The sequence below is a fragment of the Gekko japonicus genome, unplaced genomic scaffold (assembly GCF_001447785.1).
Source record: "Gekko japonicus isolate JY-2015 unplaced genomic scaffold, Gekko_japonicus_V1.1 scaffold1085, whole genome shotgun sequence".
Taxonomy (NCBI): Eukaryota; Metazoa; Chordata; class Lepidosauria; order Squamata; family Gekkonidae; genus Gekko; species Gekko japonicus.
In genome coordinates this window covers 33,031-52,775 of record NW_015159746.1, presented here as the reverse complement: position 1 = coordinate 52,775, position 19,745 = coordinate 33,031, and the positions used below count along the sequence as shown (strand labels likewise).

The 19,745-nt window shown below is 44.4% G+C and overlaps 1 protein-coding gene across 1 annotated transcript in view; it reads left to right on the top strand.

The window, feature by feature from the left end:
- Nucleotides 1–19,745, top strand: part of COBL (cordon-bleu WH2 repeat protein) — a 182,736-nt gene that overhangs the window by 138,127 nt on the left and 24,864 nt on the right. The window contains exon 15 of the mRNA XM_015405499.1: nucleotides 15,029–15,290. Coding sequence (XP_015260985.1) covers nucleotides 15,029–15,290 — 262 coding nt within the window. The remainder of the gene's footprint in view (nucleotides 1–15,028; nucleotides 15,291–19,745) is intronic.

Sequence of the window (19,745 nt, the reverse complement as noted above, 5' to 3'; positions counted from 1 at the left end):
TCTGAAGAAGTGTGCATGCACATGAAAGCTTATGCCCAGAATTAAACTTTGTTGGTCTAAAAGGTACCACTGGACTCAAACTTCGTTCTATTGCTTCAGACCAGTGTTCCCTCTAAGCTGAGTTAGTGTGAGCTAGCTCACAGTTTTTTAGCCTCTGGCTCACAGATTTTTGTCTTCGCTCAGGGAGGATGGCTCCAGAGCAAACTAATTTATGCAGTAGCCAAATCACTTTCTCACAACTTTTATGCCAGGAGCTCACAAAGTAGAATTTTTGCTCACAAGACTCTACAGCTTAGAGGGAACATTGCTTCAGACCAACACAGTGACCCATCTGAAACCATTAATGTGCGGTAGGTGTTTGAAAGGCTGGAGTGGGACTGGAGGTTGTAAAGTTGTTCAGGCTTGGCATATCCTTTAACACAACTTGCAAATTTCAAACAGCTACAATTGTAAACATGGAATCGTCAGTCAACAGTTGCACCTACAGTGTCTCACTGTTGCAGACAGAAGCAATAGAAACAAACTTTCCGCTGATATTAACTCAAAGGTGGCAACTTCCTAGATCTTCTTCGTGGTCTCTGTGCTTCACACCAATGGGTTTAGTGCGCCTGCGCTGACCCAACCGGTGCCGTAGCAAGCTATGTTTCAAAGGATTTTCGCGCGAGTCCCACTGAGCATGCGCAGGAACCCCAGCACGCATGCCCAGAGGGGACGGGCGCGGAGATCCCGCCAGTTCTCTCTCTACCGCCGCGTTGAAAGGACCTTTTTGCCTTTCCTCCTGACCGGATAGCTATTACTGCCTTCGGGCCTTTACCTTATTTCTTGTTTCTTAGGATCATCCTTTATTTTATTTCTTTATCTCCTCAGGCCTTCGGGCCTTTCCCCCCCCCTTTCCCTCTTCACTTTTCCCCGGCATTCGTTTCTTCCCACCGTATGGAAAAGAAAAAGAAGAGGAGTCAGAAGTGGGGCTTTTTCAACCGCTGTAAGAAGTGTGGAAGTAAATTGGCCCCTCCAGATGGCCATGAACTTTGTTTGTTCTGCTTAGGCGAGTCACACAGAGCGGATACTTGTAAGCATTGTGCTAAATTTTCTAATCAGACGAAAAAGAACCGTGCCGCACGATTAAAAGTCGCTTTGTTGGAATCGGCTCTTCACCCGCCCCCACTCCTCTATTTGCACCTGCTGGATGACCTTGGGCGAGTCGTAGTTCTGTAAGAGCTATTCTCTCAAGGACAGCTCTGAAAAGAGCAGCTCTCTCAGCCCCACCTACCTCACAGGGTGTCTGTTGTGGAGAGGGGAAGGGAAAGGAGTTTGTAAACCGCTCTGAGACTCTCTTGGGTACTGAAGGGTGGGGTATAAATCCAATCTCCTCCTCCTCCTCCTCCTCTTCTTCTGTTTGTATCACGATGGCGGGCATTAGCAGCATCCATAGGCAACATCCAGCTAGCATCAGATTTTCTGATTTTCAGATTTTTTCTTTGTTGCTGTCTGCAGGGATGTATGGAGGAGACAGGGGAGTGGCAGCCATGGCAAACTTTTGTGATACCGAATATGTGCTAAAATATTTACAGTCTGGATAGGAGGGTAATCTGTCTACGACATCTGTCACCCCATTGATGGCCAGTGTTGATTTGGCTGATCTGGCTGTCTAGGCGGGTATCCCCTACCTCCCTCAGTGCTCCATGTGTGTCCCTCCTGAAGCTGCACACTCAGTGGAAGAGGACGATCATCCCAGATAGGAGTGTACCATTCTTCAGTCTAATTCTAGGCATTTTGAATTCATTTATTTATTAGAACATTTGTACTCCACCTTTCGTCATGGTTCAAGGTGGCTTACAATAATAGTTTTTAAAAATTCCAGTTAAAATCAGAATAACAAACCATTAAAGTATCTGAAGAAGTGTGCATGCACATGAAAGCTTATGCCCAGAATTAAACTTTGTTGGTCTAAAAGGTACCACTGGACTCAAACTTCGTTCTATTGCTTCAGACCAGTGTTCCCTCTAAGCTGAGTTAGTGTGAGCTAGCTCACAGTTTTTTAGCCTCTGGCTCACAGATTTTTGTCTTCGCTCAGGGAGGATGACTCCAGAGCAAACTAATTTATGCAGTAGCCAAATCACTTTCTCACAACTTTTATGCCAGGAGCTCACAAAGTAGAATTTTTGCTCACAAGACTCTACAGCTTAGAGGGAACATTGCTTCAGACCAACACAGTGACCCATCTGAAACCATTAATGTGCGGTAGGTGTTTGAAAGGCTGGAGTGGGACTGGAGGTTGTAAAGTTGTTCAGGCTTGGCATATCCTTTAACACAACTTGCAAATTTCAAACAGCTACAATTGTAAACATGTAATCGTCAGTCAACAGTTGCACCTACAGTGTCTCACTGTTGCAGACAGAAGCAATAGAAATATTGCAGACAGAAGCAATAGAAACAAACTTTCCGCTGATATTAACTCAAAGGTGGCAACTTCCTAGTTATTAACTGAGCACACATTATTGCCAGTTCCCGGCAAGGCGGGATATAAATTGAAAATAATAAATAAATAAATAAATAAATAATATTTTTCTTCCCTGGGGCTTGGTATACATAGGATTGCACCTAATGCTGGTATGCTACCATTCCCTTTCTCCACATACATCTAAAGCGTTTCAGAATGCAGTTGCACCACTCTCATCCAGTGCACAATCCTGGCCGTTGTCCTACACTAGTGCATTAACATAGCTTGCAACAAGTACCATTTGTATCCAGTTTTTCCTATTTCCCACATGGCTTAGCCAGCCTCTGGGTTTTGAGCTGTGTATGAGGTGCAAATTACTGGGCTTATTTTTCTCTTGCTGCAATATGTCACCTCTTGCTGTGTTTGACAGCTGTCACTATGAGTGAAGCCAGTTTGGTGTCGTGGTTAGGAGAGTGGACTCTGATCTGGAAGAACCGGGTTTGATTCCCCTCTCCTCCATTTGCAGCTGCTGGATGACCTTGGGCAAGCCATAGTTCTGTCAGAGATGCAGTTTCTCACAGAGCTTTCTCAGCCCCACCTACCCCACAGGGTGTCTGTTGTGGGGAGGAGAAGGGAAAGAAGTATGTAAGCCGCTCTGAGACTCTGAGTGAAGGGCAGGGTATAAATCCAATCTCCTCCTCCTCTTCCTCCTCCTCCTCCTCCTCTTCTTCTTGTTCCCCACAATGAGTTCCGCACAAAGGCCTGGAAAGGGCCTCATTCCTTTGTCTTTTTACTGTTAGAACCAAGCTTGGTTGCCTAGCAACAGCCACTGAGGGAAAGTTAGTCCCATAGGAACCAAGCAGGAGAATTGTCTTTGTCAGGAGAGACAGCTGTTTAGCAGTTGTTCTGACAGGGAACAGTGGCTGAGGGGGCAGTGGGCAGGGAAGAGGAGTGGACCCAGCACCCAGCCAATGGCACACGATTAATCTTGAGTGGCAGCTGATAGGCCAATGGCTGATGGAGCGCATTGCACAACCAATGGGAGAGCTGGAAACAGCCAATACGCTAAGAGGAATATTATACAGAGATGCTGCTGACTGCATAGGTGCATAGAGGGGACAAATTGCAAGGTATTCTTTAACCAGGGGGTATTTTAATTATCCATCCACAACCCTAGGGGATACATGACTCTCGTCTGGTAAGATCTGAAAAGTACTGGGTCCGCCGCATGGAGGACTTGGACGACGACATGCGTTTGCACACGTTTATTGTACTTAACACAAGACTAACTAAAACGGCCCTGCAAGGCCAACTATATACACACCCACCCAGCACAGCCCTAGTCCATTGGAGGGTTTGAATTTCCCGCCAAAGTGGCTATTGGTTGGGGCTGGGGGGAACTAGGATCCTATGTTCCTATTGTCCAGGGGAGCCAAGCTCCTGTCTTGCCGCAGACCCCTAGTGGCGGTCCGCGTACATAACAATCTACTTTGCAGACTACGCAAGTGCAAAAACATCCACGAGCTACAACACGAGTTCATCTTTGTGGATGTGTGTAGTCATGCACTGAGCCTGCGCATGTGCAGGGCAGCCAGAGAGATGAATTTTCTACAGCTTTCTAGCACTTACGATCGTGTGAGGAGCTCTCACTACTCCCTATCATGTGCTGGAGTTTCCTGCCCAAACCACTCCTGACGAGAGAGGTGCTCTGGGTTACTAGAAAGGAAGACCAAGGACTTGTCCCTGTCTTGGATGGGGTTATATTCCCCTCAAAAAGTCAGGTTTGCAGCTTGGGAGTGCTGCTCGGGGCCAGTTATTGGGATCATGTGACCACAATATTACAGTAATTACACACTGACTTCTGATCTGCTCCCAAGCCCAATTCAAGATGTTGGTTTTGAACTTTAAAAGCCTTAAATGTCTTGGTGACATGATAGAGACTTATAAGATTATGCATGGGATGGAGCATATAGAGAAGTCCTTTTCTCCCTTTCTCACAATACAAGAACTTGTGGGCACTTAATGAAATTGCTGAGCAGTCGAGTTAGAACTGATAAAAGGAAGTACTTTTCCCCCCAAAGAGTGATTAACACATGGAATTCACTGCCATGGGAGGTGGCGGCGGCTACAAGCATGGACGGCTTCAAGAGGGAATTGGATAAACATATGGAGCAGAGGTCCATCAGTGGCTATTAGCCAGAAGGTATAGATAGGAACTCTTGGTCTGGGGCAAGGGATGCTCTGTATTCTTGGTGCTGGGGGGGGGGCAACAGTGGGAGAGCTTCTAGTGTCCTGGCCCCACTGGTGGACCTCCTGATGGCACCTGGTATTTTTGGCCACTGTGTGACAGCGTGTTGGACTGGATGGCTTGATCCAACATTGGCTTCCTTTATGTTCTTATGACCAGAGTATTTGAAGAACCATTTTCTCCCATCTGCTCCTGCCCGGGACTTAAGATCACAGGCTCTCTTGACTGTCCCATTGAACAAAGAAGCTTGTTTGGTGGGTACACGAGAGAGGACCTTTTCAGTGGTAGCACCATGATTATGGAACAGCCTCCCCAAGGAGGTGCTCCCGGCCCCCTCCCTCTTGACCTTTAGGAGGCAGCAGTCTTATTCATGATGGCATTTGTTTAGTTTCAGTTCCTCTGCCTATCAGCAGTTATAAATTATTGGTTTTAAACTAGTCGTTTTGATGCATTTTATTGTGTTTTGTAATCGAAGCCACCTTGAGTTCCTGTGAGACAGAAAAGTGGCTAATAAATGTTTCAAATAAATAAGTATAAATAAATGTATGGCTGGGGAAGAGGTGTGCTACTTTTTTCAGTTCCTCCTTCGCTGCAGTGGAGTGAAGACCTTTTCTATAGTTACAAGTTTATTTCTGTAGTTTACTCAACGACTGCACAATTTCTTATTACCAAGGCAATTGTCTGCTCCTGTAGAACTAGCGACTGTAGGTGCAGAGGTGTTCAGCACGGTGCTGTTATGGACACATTTCAACCGAAAACATTGAGGTCATCTGGTCAGGAGCTTGCCTCTAAGTGGGGCAGTCCCATACGCTTTGCAGTCATGTTCCTAAGTATCCCTAAGTATCCCTACCTGTGACTTGTGTCACAAAAGCTTATAGTACACCTGGGTATGCTCATATTAATTTTGGATCTGGATTTCAGGTACTCAATTGAGGGGGTGTTGTTACTGGTTCAGGATTTTTTAAAAAAATATTCTAAAACTTCTAAAACTTTGGGACCCTTATTTTTGTCATGTGCCCGACCCTGAGGCAGCAGGAGCAGTGAGGGAGGGAAAGATAGGAAGCTGATGTGTTGCCGGAGGCTGGTTTACCTGAGGCACGAGTCCTTAAAGGGATTTTGATGGTCAAGAAAACTCACAGAGGGTGAGCTTGCTTTGGTAGCACATACACTAAAACTGGGATGATACAGGGAAGAAAACTCACAGAGGCTAAATATTTTGTTCGTTTGAATGTGGTTGAATCACAAAACAGAGACAGCAGTTTCTTACATCCAGTGCTTTTTTTGTAGAAAAAGCCCAACAAGAACTCATTAGCATAATAGGCCACACCCAACAGTAGAAACTCATTAGCATATTAGGCCACACCCTGACAGTGTTAGCATATTAGACCACACCCCCACACCTTCCCTTGGCTTGCCCAGGCACCCTGCAGCTGCAGGGAGCCCGGGCAAGCCCCCCCCTTGAAGGGAAGGGAAAGCAGTTTAAACTGCCTTCCCTTGACTTGCCCGGGTGCCCCGTGGCCGCAGGGAGCCCAGGCAAGCCAGCCCTTGGACAGGCTGGGGAAGCCAGGGAGGCATTTAAATGCCTCCCTGATCCTTCCAGGCCCCCCCCGGACCGCCCGCCTTGGAGTTGCCGGGGGGGGGGTCGCTCTCCAGGCCTTCCCTCTGTAGCCACACACTCAGAGATTTTGGGCTGTAGTGGGCTGTAGTGGGTGTGGCCAGTTCCAAAGCCAGCCGGAACTTCGTTCCTGTGCGTTCCTGCCCCAAAATAGCCCTGCTTACATCCCTTTTAGTCTCTGAGCCCCCTTCCTTCAGCTATGGCTGTGCCCCTGAACATGCTTCTGTCACACCTTCTGGTCCCTGGAGAAAATCTCTTGCCACCTCTTCATCTTCCTTCTTCATACTCTCCTCAGCCTGTTATGTGCAGCCTCCCAGGGCTAATGATTCTCAGTAACGTATTTATTTATTTTATTTATTTATTACATTTATTTCTAGTACTTTTCTCTGTGGAGCTATGGCTTTTGCTTTATACCTCCACAAGGAAAGAGGTTAGATACTTTTTTTAAAATGAAAGCTGGGAATTCATGGGACCTGATACAAATATGGTTATGGCGTTACATTGGTATTAGGATATTCAGTTGCCTATTAAAAAAAATTAAAAGCCCCCCCCCCAGTGGCAAGGGGAGGTAGCAGCTGGCATGGCAGCCAAGTCTTACTGGAGACCAGGAGCCTCCCAGCCTATCTGCCATTTTCTGGCTCTGGGGCAGCCTTCAGCCTGGTGATTGCAGGGCCAGTTCAGCCTTTTCACTCCTAAAATGCAAAGGGCCGTGGGTGGAGACCAGGTCTTCTTTGCCATCAGCTGTTAGCTTAGTCTCCTTTCCTGTTAAATTTGACACAGAAGAGAGTCTGACTAACAGTTGTTTTCCCAGACTGGCTTCCTCTCTTTCCTTTCCTGCTCCTGCACCACCCTGAAACACTCCTGAGATTCTTGGAAGATAAATTTTCATTACTCCTGGAATTTCGGGAGTGTTTGGGGCATTTTTCCAGCTATCCCTGAGTTGACCACAAACAGTTAATTTTGGGTGTTGTTTTGGCCTGGACATATCCAAATGCAGACCTCCTCGCTCTTGCTTGGCTCTGTAGTATGGCTTTACCTCATGCTCCATAGCTTAATAGAAGCAAAACCATCACAGAGCACCAAAGGGCATGGTGGTGAACATGCAGCATGCATATGGTGCCCTAGAATAGCACTGTCTCACACTGAAGACCTGTTTTGGCAAGTGGGGTCACAAGTCATTCAGTCATTGCTGGATTTAAGCAGGCAGTTTCTTTAGGGGAAAGGGGTTATTCCCTTGCAGCCATGCCTCTCTCTCTCTCTCTCTCCCCCCACCCCCAATTATGCTTGCACAGTTTCCAAGCCATTCTTATTAGTTCAGGTGATACTAGTGCCATGGTAGCAGTAAAAGGGAAGTGGATGCTCTTTGTAAAGGTATCTGAAAGATAAGATAACAGATACCAATTCATTTATGCAGCTACCTGGTTTTTTAATGGTTGCTACTCCATTGTGAAGATTATAGACAAACAAGAGTCTGTTCTGCGATAGGCCCATGTGTATAAAATGGAGCAGGGCATACATAGCTAGCTGTTTAGGAGGCCATATAATTAATACCATTACCATATCAGAATTTGTTCTGTGATTATTTTAATAGCAACAAATGGAGCCATTTATTTTTTGTATATACACTACTGAGTATCAACATATTGCATTGTGCCTTTATTGTAAACCTAAAGTCCATTTTGTAGAACTATGTGCCTCCGTACTTTGCCATTATGCCTTCTGTCGCCATCTTCATACATTTTTATTTTGCTGTATTGCTGAAAAATATTGCATATGACTTTTAGTGTGGGTTTTTCTGATCGTAGTCTGTAGTAGTAAAGCATGTGGTTTTTGTTATATTTCCCCCCTCATCTGTATTCATACTTGTGGAGTTCTGAATTTGAATTTGTTTCCTTGGTATTGCGGCTATAACAATAATGCCTTTTATTATTTTTAAAAATACACACTTTCAGTTTAATATAAGAATGAAAAACTAGAGGTAGAAACTTGATAAATGGCACCTTGCCTCTCAAATTCTACCAAAATCCTTTTGTAACATCCTTAGCCATTAATATTGGAATCTGTTGAGCTTTAATGGTGATTTGTAGCCTTTTCAGTTTTATTGCTTGGGCTGTCAGAAATGAGTTTCCATGCTAAATGAGCACTGTGTAACCTCAGCCAAGGAGAATTACCTTTTGGTTTTATTTGAAATTTCATTGGCAAAGATGCCCTCGGGCTGATGGACAAATTAGAAACGAATATTGGGGTCTGGATGACATATATCTGAGTTTTCATAAAGCACTCAGATGTGAAATCCTTGATCTTCTGACCAATATACATAACTTGTGGATAAAATCATCTTCCCAGTTAGATAACGGCAAAGTAACAAATGAGACACAGTTTTTTAAAAAGGAGATCTAATTCGTATCCAGAAAATTACTGGCCAATAAGCCTACCAGCTGTTGTGGGTAAATTAATGGAAATGGTTATTAGAGAGAGACTTGTTAAGGATGCAGAGGATCAAAATCTGCTGAAGAAGAATCAGCCTAGCTTCTGCAAAAGGAACTCCTTCATAACCAACCTTTTGGAGTTCTTTGAGAAGATTAAGACATGAATGATCCAATAGATATTATATATGTGAAATTTCAAAAAGCTTTTGACAGTGTCCCTAACTAAAGACTCCTATGCGGCTGTAAGGTAAAAGTGCAAGTCCAACTGTGGATTAAAAATGAGGGTCCCACCGTGATTGGTATTGGGCCTGGTGCATTCATTTTGTCTGTAAATGATCTGGAATCAGGGAGTGAGTCGTGTAGATGCTTGCCCTGACTCAGATAGCCCAGGCTAGCCCAGGCAGAAGCGAGCAGGGTCAGCTGCCATTTCTCCAGCTGCTAGGAAGGGTCAAGATGCATGGCTCTTTGGATGACCTGAATTGGGCCATAAAGGTATGAGACGTGCACTATAAGATGGTTGGAGAAAAGATTGATCTAAATGGGACTGCACTCCCAACCTCGTGGTAGGCGAAAGCGAACCCACCCAGCTGAGGTAGGAAGGGTTTAAAAAATCTGGACATCCTGTCAGAAGCACTTAAGTCAGGACCAGGGACGAGGGGGGAGGGAGAACGGGGTTGTGTCTGGTATGTTCTGGCAGACTTGTGTCCATCTCAGGGAGGGGGGTGGGATTCCAAGGTAGCAGTCAGTGGCTCTAAAACTTAGATTAGCCACCATATATTCTGTTTCCTTTCTTAGTTCTGCAATAACCCTGTAGTGTCGTGATATACTTTATTTACTTGTGCTCTAGAGTTTAAAGTTATTTTACTGTGATCTTTCTCTTTTAAGAGCTCTGGCTGTGTTCAGAGAGCCTCTTGTTCATGTCTGGCTGCTTCTCCCACGCATAGACTGGAACCTGGCTGGGGGGGTTGCACAGCAGAAGAAAGTGGGGGGGGTGGCAGCGAGATGCTCACACATCACACACACAATTGGGAGATCTGGTCAATATAGCAGCATTTGCCTAGTCACAGAAGTGTGAGGCTGCGTGCAGAAAATAAATCTCCCAAGAAGTATATTGCAAAAAGGAAAACTTAGATTTATTCAAGTAGATTCAATTAATATTCAGGTTGCAATCGAAAGGAGAGAGGGAAGCCTAATCTAAAGAATACTTTTTCCTATCACCAGTTTTCAGGTAATCCAGCATCATGTGTATGTGAGTATGAGGGCACTGTATCTATAGGAGAGACCTGCAGAGACATGTCTCTCCGTGGAAGGCCATGTGCAGAGAGGGAGAGGACCAAAGCAAGACAGAGATGAGAGTCAGATGGCAGCTCCCAGATTAAGACAAAGAGAGAGACAGTCCATTCAAGGAGATAACATTTATGCACAGTTAGAGTAATGTAGTGTGCCCCGCCATGTCCAGGCATGCTGAGTCACTCACTCTAGCACATACACATGCATGGAGTCCTTACTAGTGCCCCAGACTGCTAGTGGACAAGGGAAAGGGCAGGGCTTGAGTGGTGGCACTATCCCGTATAGCCAATGGGAGCAAGAAACAGTGGGTTCCTCCCCCTACGGTGACAAACATTAGCAGGGGTTTTTTTGGTCATTATGAAAAACATTATATTCTTTGTCCAGTATATTCTTAAATATCCATTGTTTATTGAATCCTCTGTGCAATAAAGAATAGCAAAATATATTCAGTGTCACTCACTGAGAGAATGAAAAAACAATTGCCTAAAAAAATCAACATATAAATGAATTGGCAAGGTGGCAGGCTTTGCGGCAGTGGAGGCTTTTGTAAAGGATGAAACTCAACACAGCATGAAAATGACAAGATTTCCCCTCCTCTAAGGAAGTTCCCAAAATTAGAAACGTCATTCTGTTTGTTGGCAGATTAAGATGATCAGAATCTGCTTGTTGCGAGACTCTACAGCTCATTTCCTCAAAGTGCTGTAGTAATTACAGTGCTAAAGGCCACAAGAGTTTCCCTAGAATTATCCCAAGGTTTTTATAATTTTATGCGTGGGATTATGACATCACAAAAAAATCTAAGGAATGCAAATGGAAAGTGACTTTTAAAGATCAGATTTACTTAAATGGTGCATGTTTGTGTTCTTTAAATCTAGGGGGGAAATTAGCCAGGTTAGATTTAAGGTAGGGCCTATCTCAAAATCAGGAGGTGGTTTGTATTTGGCTTTGGTGCTGCTGCATACTGCTTTCCATTGTGACTTTAAGAGCATTTGCTGAATAGTCATTGCCAATTCTTATCCTGTCAGTATATACATGCACTTGGAATTTTTGCCCCAACATGCATCTTCTAACATTTAGTAAAATTGAACTTTTCGTTGTGCAGTTGTTCAGTTTGAAGCGCTCCTTTTTGAGCTTTTCATTGTCCCTTGGCATCATGAACAATTTGGTGATTGCCAACTTGGCTACCTTGCTGCTGTTTCAAACGCCACATCATTTATGAATATGTTAATACAAAGGTCCAGATGTGGTGGCTCAGAGGTTAAGACGTTGACTTGCAGAACGGAAGGTTGGTAGCTTGGCAGTTTGAGACCCTAGTGCTGCATGACTGAGTGAGCTCCTGTCTCTGGCCCCAGCTCCTGCCAGCCTAGCCATTCGAGAGCAAGAAATGGCAAGTAGATAAATAGGTACCGCTTCGGTGGGAAGGTAACAGCATTCCATGCACCTCGCCGTTTAGTCATGCTGGCCACATGACCATGGAGAAGTCTTTGGACAGCGCTGGCTCTTCGGCTTGGAAATGGAGATGAGCACCCTAGAGTCGGATTCGACTGGCTTCTGAGCAAGGGAAACCTTTACCAAATATGGTGCCTGTGGCGCACACTGACACCTTTCCAGGTGCCCACCAAGTGTTTTTAGAAAGTGGGTGGGGCCAGATGGAGCTTTTGCCCAGCAAGGCTTCTGACCGGCCACTGGAGATTTGACTGGCAGTGTAGATTTGACTGGCAGCGGGTGCCATCACAGCACAAAGCTCTTCCCTGTGTAACTGAAGAGACACTGCAGCCGCTATTTTGCAGCTGGCTCCACCTCCTTGCAGCAGCCATTTTGTAACAGCCATGTTGTGTTAAAATTCCAGATGTGCTTGCATACTCAAAAAAGTTGGGGAACACTGTGTTAATACGTTACGGCACTAGTTCCTAAGTGGGAAACTTCACTATTTCATTCTGGCCAGTATGAAAACTGATTTATTCCTACCAGGACTTTTTTTTAAAAAAAAAGAGGTGCTAGAACTCTAAAGAAGGAAATGAAGTTTTCAGTCTGTATACCAAAAGCTCATGAACTTCTAAACATTTCTAAAAGAATTTTGTCGAAGACATTCCGGAAGGGGGCTGGGGCACCCAACCAGGCCTTCAGGGCAAAGTGATCTGACCATGGCACTTCATCTATAGCCAGGGGTCATTTCGTAGAAAAAGAGGTGCAGGAGCTCATTAGCATAATTTATTTGCATATGCCACACCCCCTGACATCACCGGAAGTGAGTCAGAATGCAACACCCACCACTCAGGCACCACTGGACTGTTTTGGATTGCTAGCTATTGGGGGGGGGGACATGCAGATCTGTCCTCGCAGAGGAGGGAGAGCTTGTACCTGAATAAAACTTGGTCTTAAAGGTGCCACTGGACTGTTTTGGGTCGGGGGGGGGGGCCCTGCAACTTACCTGGCTGCTTCTTGCTCTGAGTGAGGGCTGCTGGGAGCAGGAGGTGGGGCTTGTTGCATGTGCCCGCCCCCTGGGCTCTTTACTGCCAGAGCTCCGCTCCTGTGCGCTCCTGCAGGAAATGACCCCTGTCTGTAGCAATCAGATCCATATCTATCCCTGCACCAAAGATCAAATCCAGTGTGTGGCCTGCTTAATGTGTGGGACCTAATACAATCTAGGTCCAACGCCTGCAAGGAGGTAGCTGTGTCGGCATGGACAGTGAAGTCTCCCAAAACTATCAATCTTGGGAACACCAAGGCCCAACTCACTACTGCCAGCGGCAGGCTCAGTAGACTGTCTGCTGAGGCGCTAGGCAGCTGGTACACCAGACAGACAGCCAAACTCTCCTCAGTGTCCCAAACTAGGCCAGCACAATCAGTACTGACAATCTTTGGAATGGGAAGTACCCTGAAGGAGAAACCCTCTCAGTGAGTATCGCCACCCTCCCTCGCTTAGTTCAGGACTGATGGAGGACCGGAAAACCTGGTAGGGTCAGCTGTTTCCACGCAATCATTTCACTCTCCCTTACCCAGGTCTTGGTCACACATGGCAAGTCCACATCTTGTGCTGTGATATAATTTTGCAGCATCATGGTCTTATTATTGATGGACCTGGCATTGTACAATGTCAAAGAGGGGTTTATTTTCCTAGCCCTCTCACTGATGAGGCTCAGGATGGGACAAAGGTTGAAAGGAGACTGAGCAGCTTTCTGTTAGGCTGACATTTCAAAGATTTTTTTAAAAGTAGCATTACCTCTAGCTAACTTCCAAAGTCTTCTAGTCTTCTAGTGCCACATGCAGAGTTCTTTGTAAAAGATTACACATTTCACATTGGAGATTTTTAAGAACTGTCAGTTATATGCTGTCTGGGCCTGATGATGTGTTTCTTGTAATTTGTCCTAGAGCTTCAGCTTTTATTACCTCTATTTGACTTAATTCTTCAAATGTCTTCCCTGAAAAAAATAGAACCGGGGGAGGGGTGCCCAATACCATCCAAAACAAGAATTGGTACAAAGAACTCAGTCACCTTTCCCACAAACTTTTCACATCTTTGTCATTTAATGGTGCAACTATCTTGCTGGATGGTTTCCTGTTTCTAATATATTTAAAGAAATTTCTGTTGTGTTGTTTTTTAGAAATACAGTCATAATTCTTTTTTTCATTGCCTTACTGTCACCTTTTGTTTTGTACGGGTTTGTCCTCTTTTTTATTCTTCTTGTTTTAGAAAAGGGGTTGGTTTTTCCTTATCTTTCACAGCTTTGTTTACTCTGTTAATTAGCCGCACTGTCATAATCTATTATTTATTTGTACCTTTCCTAATTCACAATATACATTTTATGTGAGCTTCTATTACAGTGATTTTAAGTAATATCCAAACATCTTGGCACTCCTTTCAGTTTCCTTTTTATTACTCCATCTTATTTCACCTGTTCAAATGAAATGTGATTGTGTCAGCAACTTTTACATTGAAATTCATGGTAACTGTGATAACTTATTATTGAGCCTATATCTCACAGAAGGCCCTGGGCACTAGTCAGGATTAAGTGAAAAGTCACCTCCTGTCTAGTTCATTCCTTGAATAATTGTTCCAAGGCATATTCATTTATTTAATCTAAAAGTTATGCCTCTTTGTCCTGCCATAAATGTACACCTAACCAATAAATGTGAGGATAGTTAAAATCGTTTATTATTACAAGTGGGTATTTTCCATTTGTCTGTTACTGTTCTATCTACCCCCCCCCCAATCCATGTCAAGATTACCTTTAAAGTTTTGATTAAGAGGGCAATAGTATGTCCCCGGTACTAAACCATTTTTGGTCAGGTAGTTTGAATCTCTCCCTGACCTGGATGGCCCAGGCTAGCCTGATTCCATCAGATCTCTGAAGCTAAACAGGGTTGGCCCTGGTTAGTAACTGGATGGGAGACCACCAAGGAAGTCCAGGGAGGTAGGCAATGGCAAATCAGCTCTGTTAGTTTCTTGTCTTGAAAACCCGACATGGTGGCCATAAGTCAGCTGCATCTTGGCAGTACTTACCACCACCACCATCACTATAAGAAGTTTATTTCTTCTAAGTCTTCTCATTTATCGGACTCTTTAATATCTCAAGCAGCCTACCCCTCAATATATCCTTCCTTGACCTTCCTATAGATTTCATATGGAGGTATAACAGTTTTATCTATTGAAAGTGCAAAACATGGCAGTTCTGCTTAATGCTTATTTATTCCCTTTATTCCTAGTCAATACCACCAGAAATCCCCCATTTTAACTTTTCACTGTTTCCTGCTGGTTCACACAACCATTATGGGAATGGAAAAGTCACTGGTTTCAGTACATAGAAACTTGTGGTCTCATCCTGATAAGACCACTTTACCATACAAAAAACTTAAGGTGGTGGTGGGGAATCACCTCAGGGTAGAATTGGGTTTATGTCATATATTCTGAAATAGTGAAGAATTGTCCTTAACTCGTTTTACCATGTTTTATCTAGGTGACGAACAGATTTCAAATGGTAATAATTATATCACGGATGATATAGTTCTGGAACTGTCAGAAGCAGAGGAGACTACCTCTGTTAGCAGCTGCTTTGCCTCAGAGGACACCACAGAAGATTCAGGAGTTATAAGCTCTCCCTCTGATATTGTGTCGTTGGATTCGCAAAATGATAGTGTGAGGTCGAGAGACAAGTCTGTCAATGCCCAGGAGAACTTGTCTGGAATAGAGTCCACAGTCGTTGCAGAGTCTTGCTCTTTAAAGAATGCTTCCTTCAATTCTGATGAGTCTGGGAATTTTCACCAAAGGTAAGTGTCATATATGAGGCAATCTAGAAGAGTGCTCTTTGCTTAGCCTAATATGCCGGACCCGTTCCACTTCCCTCCCCCATAAGCTAGATTTTCTCTCCATTTTTCTGTCCCCTCACTAACTGGACAGCCCTGGTAACATGTTTTCTTCTCCCCCGAAGAAACCTTTGCTGTCTCTCCCTGTCGGAAAGATATGTTTTGGCTATTTGCTCAGCCCAGGAATCTGAGGGAAGGGAAGGGATGGGATCACCCTTTAACATTTATCCTTGGAAATGGCATTTGAGATGCTTTTAAAATTCAAAAATAACAAAAGGTTTTTATTTAACATCAAGGGGAAAGGACAGGTGAAATTAAGGTTTGAAATTATTGAGGTAAAACTAGTACAAGCACAGATTTTTGATCTTATATATCAGGCTAATGAGAGATTCTTAATTTATTCACAGTTACTTAGATCTTTATATTGAGAGGCTTTTGTTCCAGTATCTTCCCAAACACTCTAGTTCTCTTTATTTAAGTAATCGCTGACTCTTTTGGTGCCCAGAAAGCTGGTAACCTCTTCCCAGTACCCAAACCCCTTCTCTTGGAATACTGGTACTCTTCTTGAGTTTTTTACTGACTTTTTAAGGTCTCTACAGGTAGTTTCTAATTTCTAATCACACCAGACCAGGGAATTCTGTATTCCTTAGAGATAACTCTCCCTTTTTGACTGGGCAGGGAATCTTCTTCTCTCTCTAGAAGATCTATCCCCTTCCTTTGGCTTGAGTGGGAGTCTTTCCTACTACCCAAACTTCCTTGCCAACCTCTCCCCCAGTTCTCTGTCTCTGTTCAATCTCCTGTCAGCTAATGCTGAATTTAGACTGCGTTCAGTCAAGGTAGAAATCTGACTCTGTCAGACTAAACCCTTTTTCTGTCAGGCCTATTCACAGACGGTCTCAGTAAATGTTTCTTCTCGGTTAAGGCAGGAATCTGACTGACCCTCCTCAGCATCCAGCTCTCTCGAGACTTTTTGCTCAACAGATGCTAACCAATAAGATTGCTTAGAGCAGCCTGTCACTCAACGCTCTCTGTGGCTCTGTGAAGAATTAACCCTTCACAATCCTTTAGTTGTTTGTGCACACTTAAGCTTCTTAAAAGTGCAGTCCGTCACACCTAACCTTTCCTCCCTTCTCCACTTTTGTCACTCTATCAGAAGCCAGCACCAAATTAACATGCAAGGGCTCATTCTAATGAAAAAGTATGATGCCAAAACAGTCTAATATATTCATGGCACCCAGCATGGGTTATTTTTTTGTAATTTCCAACATCACAGGATTCTTTTTTCCAGGATGAATTCCTCTTTTCCTTCCCCTTCTTGCCCCGCACCAGGCTCTTCTTGAGTATTCCCATATTTTTAAGCTAATGTTGAAACAATTAGTTACACTGGCACAGTGATGTAGATTTCCATATTTATTTTTCTGCCATGACTCAACACTAATTTTATATTGAGCCAATCTAATAATTAAAGTTTAGGTGAGGACACTGTCAGGTCAAAGGTAGATTTTGTAAAACAGTTGGGTGGAACTTATTTTATATGCTTGTGGAAGAAAGGACTTAATGGTGCAATTCTGTGCCTAATTATTCACAGATAAGTCACACTGATGTCAGTGGTTCTTACTATAGGAATATTTGTTTAATATAGCAGAGTTTTGCCCAGTCATAGAAGCCTGATACTGAGTGCAGTAAATAAATCTCCCAAGAAGTATATTGCAAAAAAGGTACACCGACATTTATTCGAGTCGATCCAGTTTACATTCGGGTTGCAGTCAAAAGAAGAGAAAGAAGCCTAATCTAAAGAATATTTTCCCTATCACAAGTGGCCAGCTTGTTCGCCATCATGTGTGTGGGAGTATGAGGCCAGGAGAGACCTGCAGAGACGTGTGTCTCCATGGAATGTCATGTGGGTGAGTGAGGTGAGAGGACAGAGAGAGGGGGGGGGTCAGAGGGCAGCTCCCAGGTTAAGACAAAGAGAAGGCATCCTATTCTAGGAGATAACACTGTACATCCTTAGAGTGATGCAGCACCCCCCAATGTCCAGGCATGCTGAGTCATTCACTTCAACACCTACTTCCAGGAAGTGTGTATAGAATGGCAGTCTTAATTCACTAAATAGTTCTAGCGTTTTTCTTTCTGACACTGCAGTACCAAGGAGGAATAAAAAGCAGACTACAAAAATAAATAGGAAACAGTTCATGGACATAAATAGTAACTGTCATTTATTTCATTGATGATATAGGAAAAGTCAATATGTCCGTATGGCAACATTGGGAACCCTACCAGATACCCTCCGAAGGCTTTTTTCCGCAGATGTTCTTGCTTCTCCTTCCGTCTTTTTTCCGGGTGGTCACATGCCTCTTCGCGCAGTTCTTTCTTAGAGGGGGGACTTCAGTTAGCTGGTTTCCACAGCAGCCCCTGCTGGCTCGTCGGGCTTGCTGCACGCAGGCGATGGGGATTATGTCCTTCCGGCTCCAATCTCTCCAATGACGCCGCACTGCTGCTGACCTCCGACCAGTCGTTGTTCCGGGGGGGCGTCCCTTCGCCGCTGCTTCTGCTGCTGCTTTGCCGCCATTGTTGTTACCGGTGCCGCTATTTTCTCTCTGGAGCCACAGTTCTTCCACTTCTTCTAGGGGAGGGTACCCCCCTGACTGACTAAGGCCAGGTACCCATTTATCTACTCGCCATATAGGGCTTTCGAACAGTTGGGTTGGCTGAAGCTTGGGACTAAGGTCGGGAGCTCACCCCGACTGCGGTGGGATTCGAACAGCCAGACAGCAGTTCGAGATAGTTACACTTTGCAGGTGTTAATCACCTGCACCACCGCTCCCGCATTTTGATCTAATTAATATATAGGACAAAGACCATACTTCATTAGCGGTGTGCATTCGACATAAACTGACCCAAAGAAATACCTGAAAAATATCTTACTGTGCTGCAGGAGAAGCCCTCCCAGTCGTGTCTGCATGCAGCAGGGAGAGCGGGACCTCCCCACCTCATGTAGATCCTTGGTCCAGCTTCTCCTGCAGCGCGGTTTAAACTGCGCTGCAGGTGAAACCAAGCCAGCCCCAAGGTTTAGCCGGCTTTTTTTTAAATCAGCATTTTTCTTCTTGGGTCTATTCGGAATTTCCCAAAAATCCTGGAACCAAATACCATACCAGTATTTGGGATTTTTTGGAAATATCGAAAAAAAAATTGGGTCCAATAGACCTGAACCAAAAAATGGCGATATATTTATTTTACACACTCCTACACTTCATGTTACATGCACCAAATAGCTGATCTGACCATAGGATCTGTACAGTGGCCTCTTTATCTTTCTCTGTATGTTTTGAATAGTTGCCATTGCCCAAGTGAAATTTCCAGGCAAATTCTGGAGGTTCCTACCAATGCTCCCTTTAAGCCATGGAGTCTTGTGAGCAAAAATTCTACTTTGTGAGCTCCTGCCATTAAAGTTGTGAGTGAGCGCTTTGGCTGCTGCATAAATTAGTCTGCACTGGAGCCCTCCTTCCTGAGCTAAGACGAACATCTGTGAACCAGAGGCTGAAAAACTATGAGCTAACTCGCACTAACTCAGCTTAGAGGGAACACTGGTTCCTACTTGAGAGAAATATACAAGGGCTTCTTAGGGAAGCCAAAAATAGTAGTTGTGCACACTTGCAGCTCGGACTTTCCAAAACCAGCTCTGAGTGTCATCTGCCTTGCATCAGGAAGACTACAGAGTCAGTTTGGTGTAGTGGTTAAGTGCACGGACTCTAATCTGGGAGAACCGGGTTTGATTCTCCACTCCTCCACATGCAGCTGCTGGTGTGACCTTGGGTCACTCACAAGTTCTTTCAGAGCAGTTCTCTCAAGGGCAGTTCTCGAAAGAGCTCTCTCAGCCCCATTTACCTCACAGGGTGTCTGTTGTGAGGAGGGGAAGGGAAGGCAATTGTAAGCCGCTCTGAGACTCCTTTGAGTACTGAAGGGCGGGGTAGAAATCCAGTCTCTTCTTATTCTACAAGCCTTGTTGTTTGTGGGGGGAAATTCTCCGCACATTTGGCAAAGTTAGAATAAAGTTGTGACAGAATTTTCCATAGTGTTTTATAAATGAAGGTGGGAATGTGGAGAGGGGTTTCTGAGGGGTTACATGCTATACAAATTCCTCATTTATAGAAGTATTAGGCCAGTGGAACAGTTTGAACATATGGGTGATACGCTCTTGAGAAATAACACCCAGCTTCATGGCATTGCAGTCTATTTCATAGAGTTTGCTACTACTACACTGAAACTAATTTAGAGGGGTTATTCTACGAAGATCAATCTTTAAGGGTTTTATTAAAGACTTTGCCTACCTCACAGGGTGTCTGTTGTGGGGAGGGGAAGGGAAAGGAGTTTGTAAGCCGCTCTGAGACCCCTTTGGGGATTGAAGGGCGGGGCATAAAT